Source organism: Anser cygnoides, chromosome 21 (genome assembly GCF_040182565.1).
Source record: "Anser cygnoides isolate HZ-2024a breed goose chromosome 21, Taihu_goose_T2T_genome, whole genome shotgun sequence".
In the NCBI taxonomy this organism is placed as follows: Eukaryota; Metazoa; Chordata; class Aves; order Anseriformes; family Anatidae; genus Anser; species Anser cygnoides.
In genome coordinates this window covers 3208691-3222342 of record NC_089893.1, presented here as the reverse complement: position 1 = coordinate 3222342, position 13652 = coordinate 3208691, and the positions used below count along the sequence as shown (strand labels likewise).

At 53.3% G+C, this 13652-nt stretch overlaps 1 protein-coding gene across 16 annotated transcripts in view; it reads right to left on the bottom strand.

Annotated features, from left to right (window-relative positions):
• Nucleotides 1-6395: 6395 nt before the first annotated feature.
• Nucleotides 6396-13652, bottom strand: part of CEP164 (centrosomal protein 164) — a 40358-nt gene continuing 33101 nt past the window's right edge. For 15 of the 16 annotated variants that reach the window (XM_066981120.1, XM_066981125.1, XM_066981121.1 and 12 more), the window contains 7 exons: nucleotides 13290-13497; nucleotides 12746-12853; nucleotides 11500-11614; nucleotides 10908-11261; nucleotides 10385-10451; nucleotides 9746-9868; nucleotides 6396-8819 (listed from right to left, as the gene is read on the bottom strand). In XM_066981120.1, the coding sequence (XP_066837221.1) occupies nucleotides 8720-8819; nucleotides 9746-9868; nucleotides 10385-10451; nucleotides 10908-11261; nucleotides 11500-11614; nucleotides 12746-12853; nucleotides 13290-13497 (1075 nt within the window). In that variant the 3' untranslated portion in view covers nucleotides 6396-8719. The remainder of the gene's footprint in view (nucleotides 8820-9745; nucleotides 9869-10384; nucleotides 10452-10907; nucleotides 11262-11499; nucleotides 11615-12745; nucleotides 12854-13289; nucleotides 13498-13652) is intronic. The other variant, XR_010826148.1, reaches the window with a different exon arrangement.

The window sequence follows — 13652 nt, the reverse complement described above, 5'->3', positions numbered from 1 at the left end:
CAAAGTGTAGGCACGGAGCTGTTGTGAGCAGAACGAGCCCCAGCTGGGCAGCTGGCCGGGCACAACAGCTCTCAGCCGTGCAGCTCCAGGGCCTGCCACCGTGCAGCTGGGGGTGCTGCCACCAGGGAAAGGCCTGCAAGTGCCAGCGCTGCTGGGCACTGAGCTCCCAGCCAAGAGCCCCTTGCTGGTGGTCCCTGGCTACAGGGCAGTGCTGTCTGGGGAAGGAAGGAGCCACCAGGACCCCACCGACCCGCAGCCAACACCAACAGCAGAGCGCCTACAGCTGTGCATGCACCAAGAGCTACGTATCGGGTTCACGGTCACCACGGCCACAAATCTCACTGGGGTACACAACGGACAAGAGGAGGGATGGTGCATGGCGTGGGCGGCCAAGGCATCTACTTCTTCTCCTGCTTCTGCTGCTGGTACCTCCTGAAGTGGGTCTGGATGGTGACAGCCGCCTTCTCTGAAGGGTCGCTGAAGAACTTGCTCTCGCTGCTGGCGTCAGGGGTGACGTTGCCTAGGATGACAAGCGAGCGTCACGGCGAGCACAGGTGGTGCTGGTGGCCCTGAACACACCTCCTGCTCGCACCAACAGGGCTCGGCCCCCGGCTTGCAGAGGCAGCACGAAACCACGACTCCGCCAGCTCACGGAGAGCAGAGGGAGACGGAGCAGGGAAACGGGAGGCATGGAAAAGCCCAGCCTCCCTGGCAGCACTAAGCCCTCTATTTACACAGCTTTACTCCCCAAAGACCTCAGCTTCCCCACGTTTAATCACCAAGTATGATACTCACTTACTTTCACACACACAAATAAGATTAGAAAAAAAGCCCGGCACTGTACAGCAATAAAGCTCTCATGCTGATAAATGGGAGCCCTCCCCACTCCATGCTTAATGTGGCATTAGGGAAGTATTGTGAAATTCAACAGGAACTGAATCAAAGCCACTCAGCAGTGCTCTTTTAACCAAGTGTGTCACCGCTAAGCACCCCCCGAGCAGCGATCAGAAATCCTGATGCCAGATGCTGCTGTATAAACTCACCAATGTCACCTGAACCCATTTTTATTCACATCCTAAAAGAAATTGCAAAGTAAAAAGATACATAAAAAAAAGTCCACATTGGGAATCGGCTCCCTCCTGCCCTGCTTAACAAGACACATTGTCAGCCGTAAATCCTGCCCGCTGCAAAAATCAAATGCCAGAGGCTGGGGAGCCACTGGGGGCATTTACTGCTCTATGTTTCCAGAAACAAGCCCCCAGCTGTGCGGGCTGCTGACAGCTCTGTGAGAAACGCACCGAGTAAAGGAGCTCGCAGGGCTCAGTACTGGCAGGCCCATCAATAACACCCCACCGCCAAACCCACGCGAGTGCCGCTGCCAGCCCAGAAAGCCCCGGGGACCTTCCCCTACTTGTGGGGCAGTGAAAGCCCCCGGAGCAGCGGGCAGGTCCGTCGGGGCTGCTGGTTCATTGAGAAGGAGAGCGCCCCGCGCTGCCACAGCGAGGTCTCCAGCTGCTCAGCACCCTGCCCGCTCCTGCCCGCAGCATCCGTCCCGGCCCTGTGCTGCCAGACGTCGCCGTACCTGCCTTTATCCGATTACTGGCCAAGTTGCTCTGAGAATAGAAGGGGACAAATCCTATTTGCCGAGCACTTGACTTCAGTAAAGCTGTCGGACTTAGAAAGAAGAGCAGAGAGGAGGAAAAGGGACAAACTCAGGGTGGTTTTGCCAGGCGGAGGAGAAGACGGGGGGGCTGTTCTGGGGACAGCCCAAGCCCTGTGATTCAGTGGGGCAGGTTGCTTGGGAGGGGGGAGGCAGGGATCTGCAAACACGCACATATTTGCTGCTCTGTATTCAACTTTGTGATACCGGTGCCTTCACTCAATGATACTCCGTGTTTTAATGAACACGCCACCTTCCTTCCCATGCTCACGCACCCTCTTGGGGGTGGCAAGCAGGGGGCCGTCCCCAGGGAGAACTGACCACAGAAAGTGAAGTGAAGGAAAGGAAAAAAAATAAATAAAGGGGGCAAGGGGGAGGGAGGAGACTTCCCTCACACAAAGCTGACTTCCAAAATACCCCTTAATAATGTCACAGGGACAGATCTCGTGGAAGAAGAGACCCCAGGAAGGACCTAGGTACTGCAGTGCCTGTTCTGTCATGACCCCCAGTCTCACCAAGAGTTTCCCCCTCTGCTTAGACATTCCTTGTCTCCCCACCTGCCCCACACTCACCTTTCTCTCCAGAAACTGAGTAGATGCTGTTATGACGAGAGCTCCTGCCTCTCTGGAAAGGTAGAGAACAGAAATGCAATCAGCTCCATCTCCAGGCAGAGGCAGTGGGAGCAGTCCCTGCCAGGCCAGCTGGGAAGCTCTGAGAGGGACAGGGCCAGCTTCCCTGAGCTTTCTGCTACCCATTCCCTTTGGGAACCTTGAAAATACTTACTGTTGTTCCCTTAAAGAGCATTACAGAGCACTGATTAATTAATTTGCATTTGTAAGAAGTCCTCCAAGGAGAATCAGCGAAGAGCTTTGTATCGAAAATCAGATCTGTGCAAGCTGCTGGTAACATCTCAGGGCGCACACTGGCACGGCCCAGCCTCACTAGGTCCGCACTGCAACCAGCACAGAAGCACCCTGGCGGGTTTGTTCCCTCAACTCCAGCCCCCACCGCAATACTGCAGCACCTGGGGTGTCAGGTCTGCCAGGGAATATTGTCAGCCCTGGAAGGTAACAGCTTGTTAATCCACAAAAGCGGTCCTACGTTTTTCAGCTTGCCCTGCCTCCTGGAATTCCCCCGCTCTCTGTCTTTCAAGGGAAAGCACAGATCTCTCCCCCTCGCCCAAGCCTTCTGTTCCGAGCAGGCTGTTTGTCAGCAGATGTTTGCTGCTCTTCACTGAGCTCTGCCCCAGCCACTGCCCCGGCTGCAGCTCCCGGTGCACGCCAAGCCCCCCCTGACCGCTGCCAGTTCCCTTTGTGCCAGTCGAGGGCCACCCGGCGCTCACCCAGCCTGGCAGGACGCTCGGGGACCCTTCCCTTGCCGTCTGATTCAGGTGTCCCAGGCTGGCACCGCACTGCCAGAGAACAGCCTGGGGCTGCACAAGTCCCCCGCTGTCACCAGCTGGCACAGCACGTCCGAGCATGGCACCGCACCCAGCGCCTCCCGCCCAGCCCCGGCGCACCGGGTGCTGAGCATCTGGGGCTGCCACGGATGGGAGCCAGCCCTGGCAGCGCATCGCTCACAGCCAGCGAGGGCTTCACGGAGCTGGCCCCAGGAGCTCTCAAGAGGCAGGCAAGGAGCACGGGGTGTCCCCTCAAGGACAGCTTGCTCTCAGTCCGCAGAGGCCGCCGTGCTGCTCTCAGCAGGCACCCCGCAGGGTTGATAACCCACGGCAGGTCCCTCCCGAGGCAGAGGGAGCAGGAGAGGAGAGATGAGACCTGGAGAGGCTGGGACTTGCTGAAAAGTCACAAGGGCAGAGCTGGCAACCAGGTTTTAAATAAGCTCTGGGACAGCCAGCGAACGAGCCCTCTCTCCCTATCTCTTGCCTTGGCTGACCACACGAGGAAACGAGGAAGGCAGCACTCACCTCGCTGTCCCGGCTGGTGCGGCGGCTCTGCGTCACGCACTGGATCTGCCAGGGCAGGGGCTGGTACACGAGGTAGGGCAGGGGCTCTTCACGGAACAGGCTGGTCCCGAGCTGGATGGAGAAAGGATGTGCAGCAGGTAGGAGGACAGGGGAGAAGCTGATGAGCAACTCAAAGAGCTGCAATTAAACAACACCAAGAGCTGCTCCCGCTTGCGCATCACCAGGGATCACAGCCCCTGGTGACCTTGCTAACTGTGGTGATGCTCAGCTGCCCTTCCTGGCACCACGACGATGGGCGATTCCCACAGCTGCCCTCAAAAAAGGGGGTCCTGGACCCAGGAAAGGTACGGAGGTGGAGGATTTTGCTGCTGAGCTCTTAAGGGACGAGAACTAAAACTAAGGAAATTGGCAAAGCAAATACAGCCATCACGGGTAAGGCTGATGCCACGTGGCACCGTGTTAAGTACAGGTGGCCCAGACCTCACCCCAGGGTGGTCTGGGTTAGGGATGACAGAAGGATGTGCCCACCAGGGCAAGTACAGAGTTCTCTGCCTCTTCCCCCAGTCCTGAGTTGCTTCTCTAGGGCCAAGTGCTTTGCTACAACGACAGAAACCACAACGTGCACCCAAGCCAGCACCACGGCCAGCTCGTGGAGGACAAACAGAGCCACAGGGTCACGCAGCCACTGCCAGGGCCGAGAATCAGCAGCAGTTCGTGGCACAGCCCCAGCTGTGCTGCAGGGAGCTTGGGGCGCCTCAGGCCTGAAGCACTAGCCAAGCCTGGATTCCGCGCTGCCCACAAAATAACACACCCCTAGAAATAAGACGGAAAGCATCAAATCCTGCCTGCTGCCTGGCCAGCCCAGACTCACCTGTCCAAACGCTCTCACCACAAAAAACAGCGCTGTCATCAGGGTCGCCAGCATGGCTGGGATCTCCGAGGGGCTCCCACCGTCCTGGGAAGTCCGAGCTCTGGGAGCGACGCGCAACGGGCTGAGTAGCCAGCGACTGAAACGTCCCCTTCTGCAGCAGGCAGACTCCAAGCCCCTTAATGAGCTTAGGGCTCATGTTCATCCCGGCAGAGTAATCACCCACTGTCCTTTTGCTCTTCTAATCGCTGAATTTCTCCAACATACATGGTGCTGGCATTCCAGGAAAAGCAAATCCTCTTCTTCCCTACGTACATTTCAGGCCAGTACACTCCCACATGAACACAGCCCCCACACCTCAGAGCCAGGGCACGCAGCAAACCTCCGCTGCTTGGACTGCTTCTCTGCAGGATTACAAAATCTCCCGTACCCAGTAGGCATCTATATTTCAGATGGGATTTGGGGTTTCTCGGGGCCATCCTGTGCTCTCTGCACAGTCACTGCTTCAGGAGTGGGGTAGGGGACCAAGTGACTCGGTTGCTCCAATTATCACCTGGAAAAACCTACAGGATGGGCTCGATTTCTGCACGGCCAGCAGATCCACACACCGCTCTTCCTGTGCCTACTCTGTCCCTCAGCTCCAGCCCTCCTCTCTCCCCAACACGTGCAGCAGCCATCCTCCTTCCCTCCCAGCTCTCCCTCCGCAGGCAGGCACTGCTGTGCGCAGCAGCATCCACCCCAGCCCCTCCGCGTGCCCACGTGCCCCACGCAGCTGAGGACCACGTTTGGCTTTTTGGCTCCAAGCATTTCGTGACCGCCAGAGTCCCCCAGCCGCCAGCCATCTGAACGTCGGGTTTCCAGCCAACAGCACGGGGCCCAGAGGAGTCAGAGCTGGAAGGATAAGGGCACTTGTTGAAAGGCTCTCTCCTCATCATTTCTGCCACCGTCCGTGTTACACATCTGCAGTCTCTCGGCACTGGAGAGCCCCCAGGCAGGGCGCAGAGGCAGCCTTCACTGCAGTGCTCGGAGACCAGACGAGCTGAGCCTTTAACCGGACCGCTTGAAAGAAAGCCCCAAAAGAGCAAACGTGCACAGCTGGAAGGGCTGGCTACGGGTGTCCCAGGGCTGCTGGAAGGAAGGAGGCAGGGGAAGGAATAAGCACTGGGAAGAGAAAAGCACATCCCCAATCCTCCTTGGCTGACGGAGGGAACGTTACTCAGCGACCCAGCCACCAGGACTGCAGCAAGCACACCACGGCGGCAGCCGAAGCTCAGCCACCACCTGGGGGAAATTCACGACTGCTCCAAAAGGAAGGAAGAACTCTGCGGCAGCCACCAGCCTGCAGAGAGGACCAATTCTCACACACCCCGAGTTACCGGAGAGCGGCTCCAGAGCAAGGCCCCATTTTCCACGGGGGTGACCCGGCTCCGTGCCCCACGGATGAGCCCCCGCCAGCCACGGCAGAGCCACGGGGCACCGGGAGAGCCCCTCCGCCCGCCCTCCTTCAGCCCCAGCTGAGCTGGCCTTGGTCTCCTCCGGCACAGCGCCCGCCTTGCAGCCTTGACACGAAGCTCAGGAGGGAGATAACCATTGTAATGGGTCTGGATGACTGCTTTATGAAAAGGGCAGGCTACAAGCCCATGAAAAGCTGTCCTGCTGGCTGAAAGCCCCATGAAGAATTGCTTTTGTAGTTTTGTTTTTAGCTTTCTATCTGCCCCTGCATTTGCTACCGTGGCCAGACACTTAATAGAATAATGGTAATAAAGCTACAGCGAGCTGAAGTGGTCTTGAAAAATTGCCAGAAATGACCTTGACAAGACAAAACATGAAGCAGCCTGGAGACAAGTGAGGGGAAGATGTGAAAGGTAAGTACAAGCTGGCTATCGAGGGCTACAACAGCACAGCTCGACAAGGAAAAAATAAAGCTACAAATGTCACCATCATACAAAACAGGCTCATGTTGATTTAATTTGCTTACAAAACCAGATACAGCTATCACAAGTTTCAACAGGAAAGATAAACGTATTTGAAAACATATTATTGCTAAGGAAGCAGGCATTTCTCCACACTAATCCACGCTTCTCAGGACACAGACTGGGCACAGCTACTTGGCTTTGCGGACAGTGTCCAAGAGACTGACAACCTCCCCGTGCTGCAGGAAGCCAGCACAGCGGGGTTACTACAAAATCAGCTGGAGCTACTGCCATGAGTTCCTCCAAGAGCTGGGAAACTAAAAGCAAAATCCCTGCGGACGGGGATTGGTGTAAATCCGACAGCAGACAGGAAATCTGCGTTTTGATCCATCCCTTCCTACGGAGGAGGGATTCCCCTGGCCAGCTGCTGTTCCCTGTGGTCACCTGAGGTCTCCTCGTTCGTCCAGGGCCAGTACGAGCTGGCTAGGATTTCTTCAGCAAGGACACCAGTGTGACGGGGCCTGCACGAGGACCACCCCTGCTTTGTTAGCAAGCAGGGGGCGAGAGGATCCATGGGGAGGCCTGAAGCCTCTAGTCAGACCCACAAACGGGAGCCTGGCCAGAAGATCCCGGGACAAAGGTGGGAGGAGGAATTCAGAAAATTTTAGAGCCCAGCAAAAAAAAAAGAAAAAAAAGTAAATACAGACATTCTTCTCGAGTTTTAAAATGTTCATCAAAAATATAGTTCTATTTGCATGTAAACATTCCCCTGCCACACTCACAGCATGAACTGTTCCAATGTTGTGCCAGTATACAACAACCAGGAAGCAAAGCAGGAGGGGGAGTTCTGCCTCACTTTGCTGCGCATCATTAGCCACACTGAGAAACACAAACAGCACTGAAGGGTGAAGAACAGCAACTTTACCATCCTCCCTGCATCAGCTGTCTCTAGAGAGAACGACTTTGAAGATGATTTCTCACAGATGGGATCCCTTGAAATGCAGACTTCCTCATCAGACAAAATGGCAAATGGTACAGCATTTTTTAAAGCATTAAATATTTAAAGTCAGCTTGGAGGAAAGACTGACAAAACAACCAAATACCACTTTTCCCACTTAGCAGTATGAAAGCCTCGCCTGACTTCTCCCCACTGGCTCGAGTAGCACCATCTGCCCCCTCGCAGCTCTGCGTTCCGCCAGGGTGCTGCCGCGCTCTGCGTAACGCCCCTCCAGCACCACAAGGACATCCACCTGGTGCGCAGAGCGATGTGCCACCTCCTCGTATCTGAGAGCAACACATCCCAACCCCTCAGCCTTGCTCCCAGCCACGCAAAGCCCTGGTTCGTGGCCTCGGGAGACTGCTCTCCCCGCAGCCCAGCAGAGCTGCTCCAGGAGCTGCTGCCCAGGTCCCAGGCTGGGCACCGAGGGCTCAGGTTTGCCTGCACAGCCCTGCTGCGTGGGAGCAGACCCCAGCTGCCGAGCTCCGGATCCCTCTCCCCAGGGTACGGAAGGACGCAGGTGGGGCTTTGTCTCCTCTGAACATTCACACTAGGCTCAGAGCCCTAACAGCGCCTGCACCAGCAGGAACTGCTCCGTGCTCTCTTGCCATCCCTGCTCTGCATTGCCATCAGCACATTTGTAATACATGCGACGAGCTCCCACAGCACAGCTATGCTGTGCAGTTCTGGCCAGCCTGGCAGAAAAAGGAGGAAGCAGGGAGCTCTTTTCTAGAAAATCTGCCATGAAAGCCATCCCTGGTTTTGTTCCTATTGCTTCCATCCCAGAAGACAGGAACATTTTGCAGAGAGTTACAATCTACTATTCCCCAGTTATATCCCCAGACTCTACCCGTTTTGCTGTTCGTTCTCCCCTCCTCGTGCACTTGCCACAAAAGCCAGATGACTTGGCTCACCTGCAATTAAGCATTTGTGGGGCATCAGCGTGGGCTCATTTCCTGACACATTTCCTCCAGCAAAGTCTCAGACAGATTCACCTCCTCCCCCTTGACCAGTTACTCAAAGTCCTCCATGATTCACAGCTCTGCTTCATGATTGCTAGAATACTAATGAGAGAACTGTTGATTTATTGAAGCCCTGATATTTCACCACTGGATTAAACAGTCTATAAAGTATATTTGGACACATTACAGGATTAGAAGAATCCACCTGGGAAGTTCACTTCCTCCTTCCTCCACTCTCTCGTAAAGAGACTTTATTTCAAGGGCAGAGCACAAAGAACAGTGTTGGCTCTGACCAAACCCCAACAAATTGTTAGGGGGACTACACAGGCCCCAGCTACCACCTCTCCAGGTCCTGCACCCCGAGGCTGAGGGCTGAAAATGCCAAGTCCCACCTTTCAGTAATGGTACACTTTTATTTGTCTGTTTTCATCCAGTCCGAGCTGAAGTAGGCTGGGGCTGCTGGCAGAGGGCTTCTGTGCACCTGGGAAGAGAGGTCTGGCAGCTGGGTGAAGGAAAAGCGAGGCTTACACAAGGGATTAGCACGCATGAGCCAGGAGGCAGGACACGTACTGAAGGGCAGGAACCAGCCTTGCGCACACGTGCTGTCTTTAGCCTGCTGCATCCAAGTCAAATGGAATTAAAGAGGGATTATGGAATTCAAAGGAGCACCGTGCTCAGGACAGCGTGCGCTATCAGAGGCCCTGAGGGATTTGCTGCTAATATCAGTGTACACTGCAAAGGAGATACTTTCAGCCCCAGCATAATGCTGTTACAACACAAACCTGGAAACACTCCCATTAATAGCACTGCGAGGTTCCACTCGTTTGATCCAACCATACGCAGCTGGATGCCTCAGAAAACTGAGCTGGACAGGCTGAGCCCGGACCCTCCCTGCACGGCCACGTGGCCACCCCACATGTCAGGTCCATGCGACTCCTGGCGAGCCTCAGTTCAGGCACCGCCACCTCACCAAGGTGCTGCACCACACACGGAGCTGCCTCCGCTGTGCCTCATGGCTCCCTCATTGCAGGCGGCCTGCAGCAAAACCACTGACGCTGGCTGGGATTGTACCACCAGCACCAGCACCATGCCCTGCCTCCTCCTCCATTCTGCACTTCGTTTTGTTATTTATTTATTAAATTCTCACATGAGCTCCAGCTGCTGTGTATCACAGAACAACTGAGGACAGGGAGAGAGAGACTCTCAGTCAAGTACAGCTCGAAGATGGAAAAAACAGGTCACTCGTGCTGTAACTACTAAACAACATTCTTTTGCAGAACTGGACACTAAAATAGAGGCTAAGGCTTTGAAATTGCTGTTCAGTGCTTTAGAGCTCCTGATTCACTCACCTCCTGCTGTTCCCTCCTACCTGCTGCAGGAAGCTGGAGTGCAATTAGAGACCAAACTCAGGCAAAGGATACACCTTTGAATCCCTCTTGAAGTCTTCTAGCCATTTCTTGTTGGTCTCAATCATACCTTGAATACTCATCTTGTCTGACTCACAGCTCTGGAACTGGGAGTGCTGGAACAGGCGAATCTGCTCACTTGTCAGAGAGAGAAAGACGGTGGAAATGGGAAAAATGCCTAGACAGGAACAATCCTAGAGCTGAGAAAAAGTGAAGAACCTCTACAGAAAGAGCCACGGTTAGCAAGAAGTAACTTCTTATTGGCTCCAAACGTTCTGTCCAACCACATTACGAAGACCTGCAGCAGCCACCCACTTTGGTCTGTGCAGCATCAGAAAGGCTCAGGTGGTAGCCTCCAGGATCACCTGTCACAGCAAAGCCAGCCTGAGTTCCACTTGGCCCATGGCTGGCACCCTTGGATCCTGCTCCTTTAATTAGGGTTAGCAGCACAACTCTGCAGGAAAGCTGCTGTTACAAGGCAGTGCTGAGCACGTGGCAGTGAATTGCTAACACTATCTAACTTACCTGCCTCATAGCCAGCTTATTTCATATAACAAGGTAGGTAAGAACAAAATCCTATCTGATCTATAAATTATTCCAGAGAAGTAAATGCAGCACAATGAAACACGAACACTTGAGGAAAAAGACCCTTACTCTGCAGGTACGTATCCCAGCTTGTTGTCCAGAGTACCGGAACTTCCGCTGAGTGATGGGAACCCACCTGGAAAAACAGACATTAAAAACAGGTCCCCCTGATCCAAATCAACAGTCTTTAAGCCTGGGTGCATTTGCTTTCTTGTGTTACGGACACGCTATCCCTACAAGCTGAGCCACCAGCCAAGAGCATAGTGGTGTTAAGGAAACTGAGATGGTGAACCTATCCCCAGTCCACAGGTCACTTCTAGGGGAGCAGGTCTGGTTTCTCTTTTGCTCACTTCTTTAATAACTTTCCTTCTGCGTACATCAGAACCTAAACTGCTCTGGAAGCAGGATAACATGGTCAGCCATATGTTGCACTGGGATGTTCTCATTCTTGATCTCATTAGCACTCTTCCTAAGAGCACCACCAGCTGATCTGGCCTTATCAGCACTGGCATGATGAGCTGATTAGAATTTGCAGGACTGAAATCAAAAGTTGTAAGCAAACAAGTAGACGGATTAAGGTTACAAGACCTACCTGGGAAGTACTTGTGCCACTTTTCTGCCAGGATGCTGTCCACTGTCTGCCCGGCTGTGAAAGAGCGACTGGAGCTCAGCCCAGTGCTCCGGACCCACTGGTCCACCAGAGACACCCCAGCGGGGGGCACCAAGGAGCCACCTGCCTGAAGTCCTGCCAAGGATGCGTACGTAGAAAGGGGGACACCACTGGAGGGCACCTGTGTCGAAGTGAAGAGTGGAGACTGGCGGTTGTTCAGAGAGCTCAAAACGCCGAGGACCCCATTCAGTTCTCTGGTGATGTGCTGCAGAGAGTCTGTCAGGCATTGGATCTTGTCCAGCTGTGGGCCAACCTGTAGATCCGTTCTCAAGTCAACTAGCAGAGGACAGAAGGAATAAAGGGATCACTGGGAAGGTGAGGGAGACGCTGCCTCCCTGGCAGGAGACTCACTTTCTGGAGTGTTTCACTGAGCTGAGTTTGATCAGTCTCTTTAAACTCAAATGAGCACAAGTGAGAAAAACATCAGGTACATCAGAGAGGCAAGAGGGAACGGCAGACACTGTTTAAAGCATTATACATCGGGTACAGCGTACCAAACCAGTCAGGCACTTACATTTAGGCTGACCTAAGCTTGCACTGGACATGCTGTTTGTGTCCTCAGAGTTGCTGAGATCAAAAGTCACCGTCTTCTTGCATGCAGTACTCTTCAGTGTATCTTCATCTGAAAGCTGATCAGAAGAAGGGAAACGTTGCAAATAACACCTGTTGTTCTGTCCCTGGAACAGCAAAGCCATTGGAATACTGCCTACAGCTCATCTACACAGGCTGGACTGCACAGTCAGGCACAGACCACGTGAAGGTAGAGATATTCATCCTCGGTCTCTAACAGCAAGATCTAAAAGAAAAAAGACTGCCTGGTCTCTGGAAGAAGCTGTGCATGCACTGGAGGCCAAATTTAACAGTTGTATGAACTGGCCCTTCTAGGCAGAAGTCAAAGTGTTTTGTGCAATAAATACGCCTTATAATTCTTGCATGGCTGGGTTCCCTCTTTGCACCAACAAGTGCTTGACCATCTAAAGCAATGTACACTCACATTTCATGCTGCCCTAAGGCTACATAGTCACAGGCACAGCTGGACAGATTCTAAGGCTTGCATTGAACAGGAAAGCAGACTAGATCCTAGCTCACATGAGGTGACCTGCCCTTGTTTTCTCTAGGCAGAACTCATGCAGATTTTTCAGGTTGCTTTCTGTATCTACTCTGCAGTCATACACTTAATAGTGAGTCCAGATGTCTTCAGCAGAGGGAAATATTTGCCACCTTGCCCAAGACACGAACAGCTAATGAAATATATAACAATTCTAATGCAAGAGTTTAGTTTATATTGTAGGATACTTCAGCATATTGGTGTTAACATGCATTTGTTTCTGGCCTAAGAAGATCAAAGGCTCATTCAGCAGGTTTTCTCCAGCCAACTTGATCCCTGATGCCGGCAACCCTGCCTGGCAAGCTGCCATCAGCCAGAAACTCACCATCCCAAGCCTCAGCCTACGTTTGTTCAGTTGACTGCAGACCTAGTGAATCATGTGGATTATAGCCTAACCAGGTTTGTCATTCTCTCCGGCTCCGTGACCAGCCTATTCTCTCCTGCAGTTCTCACAGACACACCATTCTGCTCTCAAAGAACGTGTTTCTAATAATCCAGCTTCCCTTGCAAACACCAGTCTTCTGCCACCAGCTAAATAGCCCCCATTTGTACCAAAAGCTCTACAGAGACTCCAGCACAGGGGAGGAGGTCAAGAGCTCTGGGAACTGTGGGAGTGCAGTTGGGCAGGTCCAAGCAGGATGCTGGTGCTTACCTCCTCCAACAGCGATGACTCCAGCTGGCTTAGTTTCTCTTCCTTCTTCTTCAGCAGCACCTGTCCTTTCCGCATAACTGACTTCATCTTGTCCAGCTGCTTTGCTTCCTGCAGGGGATCAAACAGCCAAGCCAAGGAGGAAAATCTGCTTTAGTTGTCATGATGACTTTCACTGTCTTGCTTCTGCTCAGCACAGGAAATCGTGCTGCTGGAATAAAACTGCTTCCAAGTCTTCCAGAGCATAGGGAAATGAGTATACAGAGGGGAGAGCACATGCCTCTGGCAAGTTCACCCCAAGGAAAAGGAGGTTTCAATTCCTAACGCTGCATCCAGCAGGGTCAACAGCTTTGCAGCTATAGTCTGCAGGTAGGAGTGTTCTGGCAGCAAAGGAAATTATCTTTTCCCTGTCTTTAGTTGGTATATCAGCAGAACTGACAAGTACTCTGGAATCCCTTTTCATGCAATAGTTAAACCACTGCAGAGCTACAGCTGCAAACTTGTACTTAGTGATGGGATGGATACCTGCCAGCGACCAGTGACTCACCTCTTCCAGGTTCTTGCGCACTCCCTCCAGGAGCTGGGAGCTGTCAAGATCCTGCACCACCTCTTGCGCTTTCTGCATATCTTGGTGCCACTGCTGCCTGGCAGCTTTCAGCACCGTGTGCCTCTTCCTCATGGAGCGGGTCTGGCGCACCAGGAATTCCTTGGCATTCCTAATGGAGATCCCTTCGGCAGAGATGTAGCTTCTGACACTACAAGAAAGAGACAGGTATGCTCCTGGCTTTCTGTGCTCTCTGTTCCATCTGGCAAGCCTCATGCAGCTCCCTCCCCAAAAATAGATCGTCTGCATAAAGCACGTAAGCTGAAGCAAAAACATTTGCTTGTAAAACCCAAGAAAAGAAAAAAA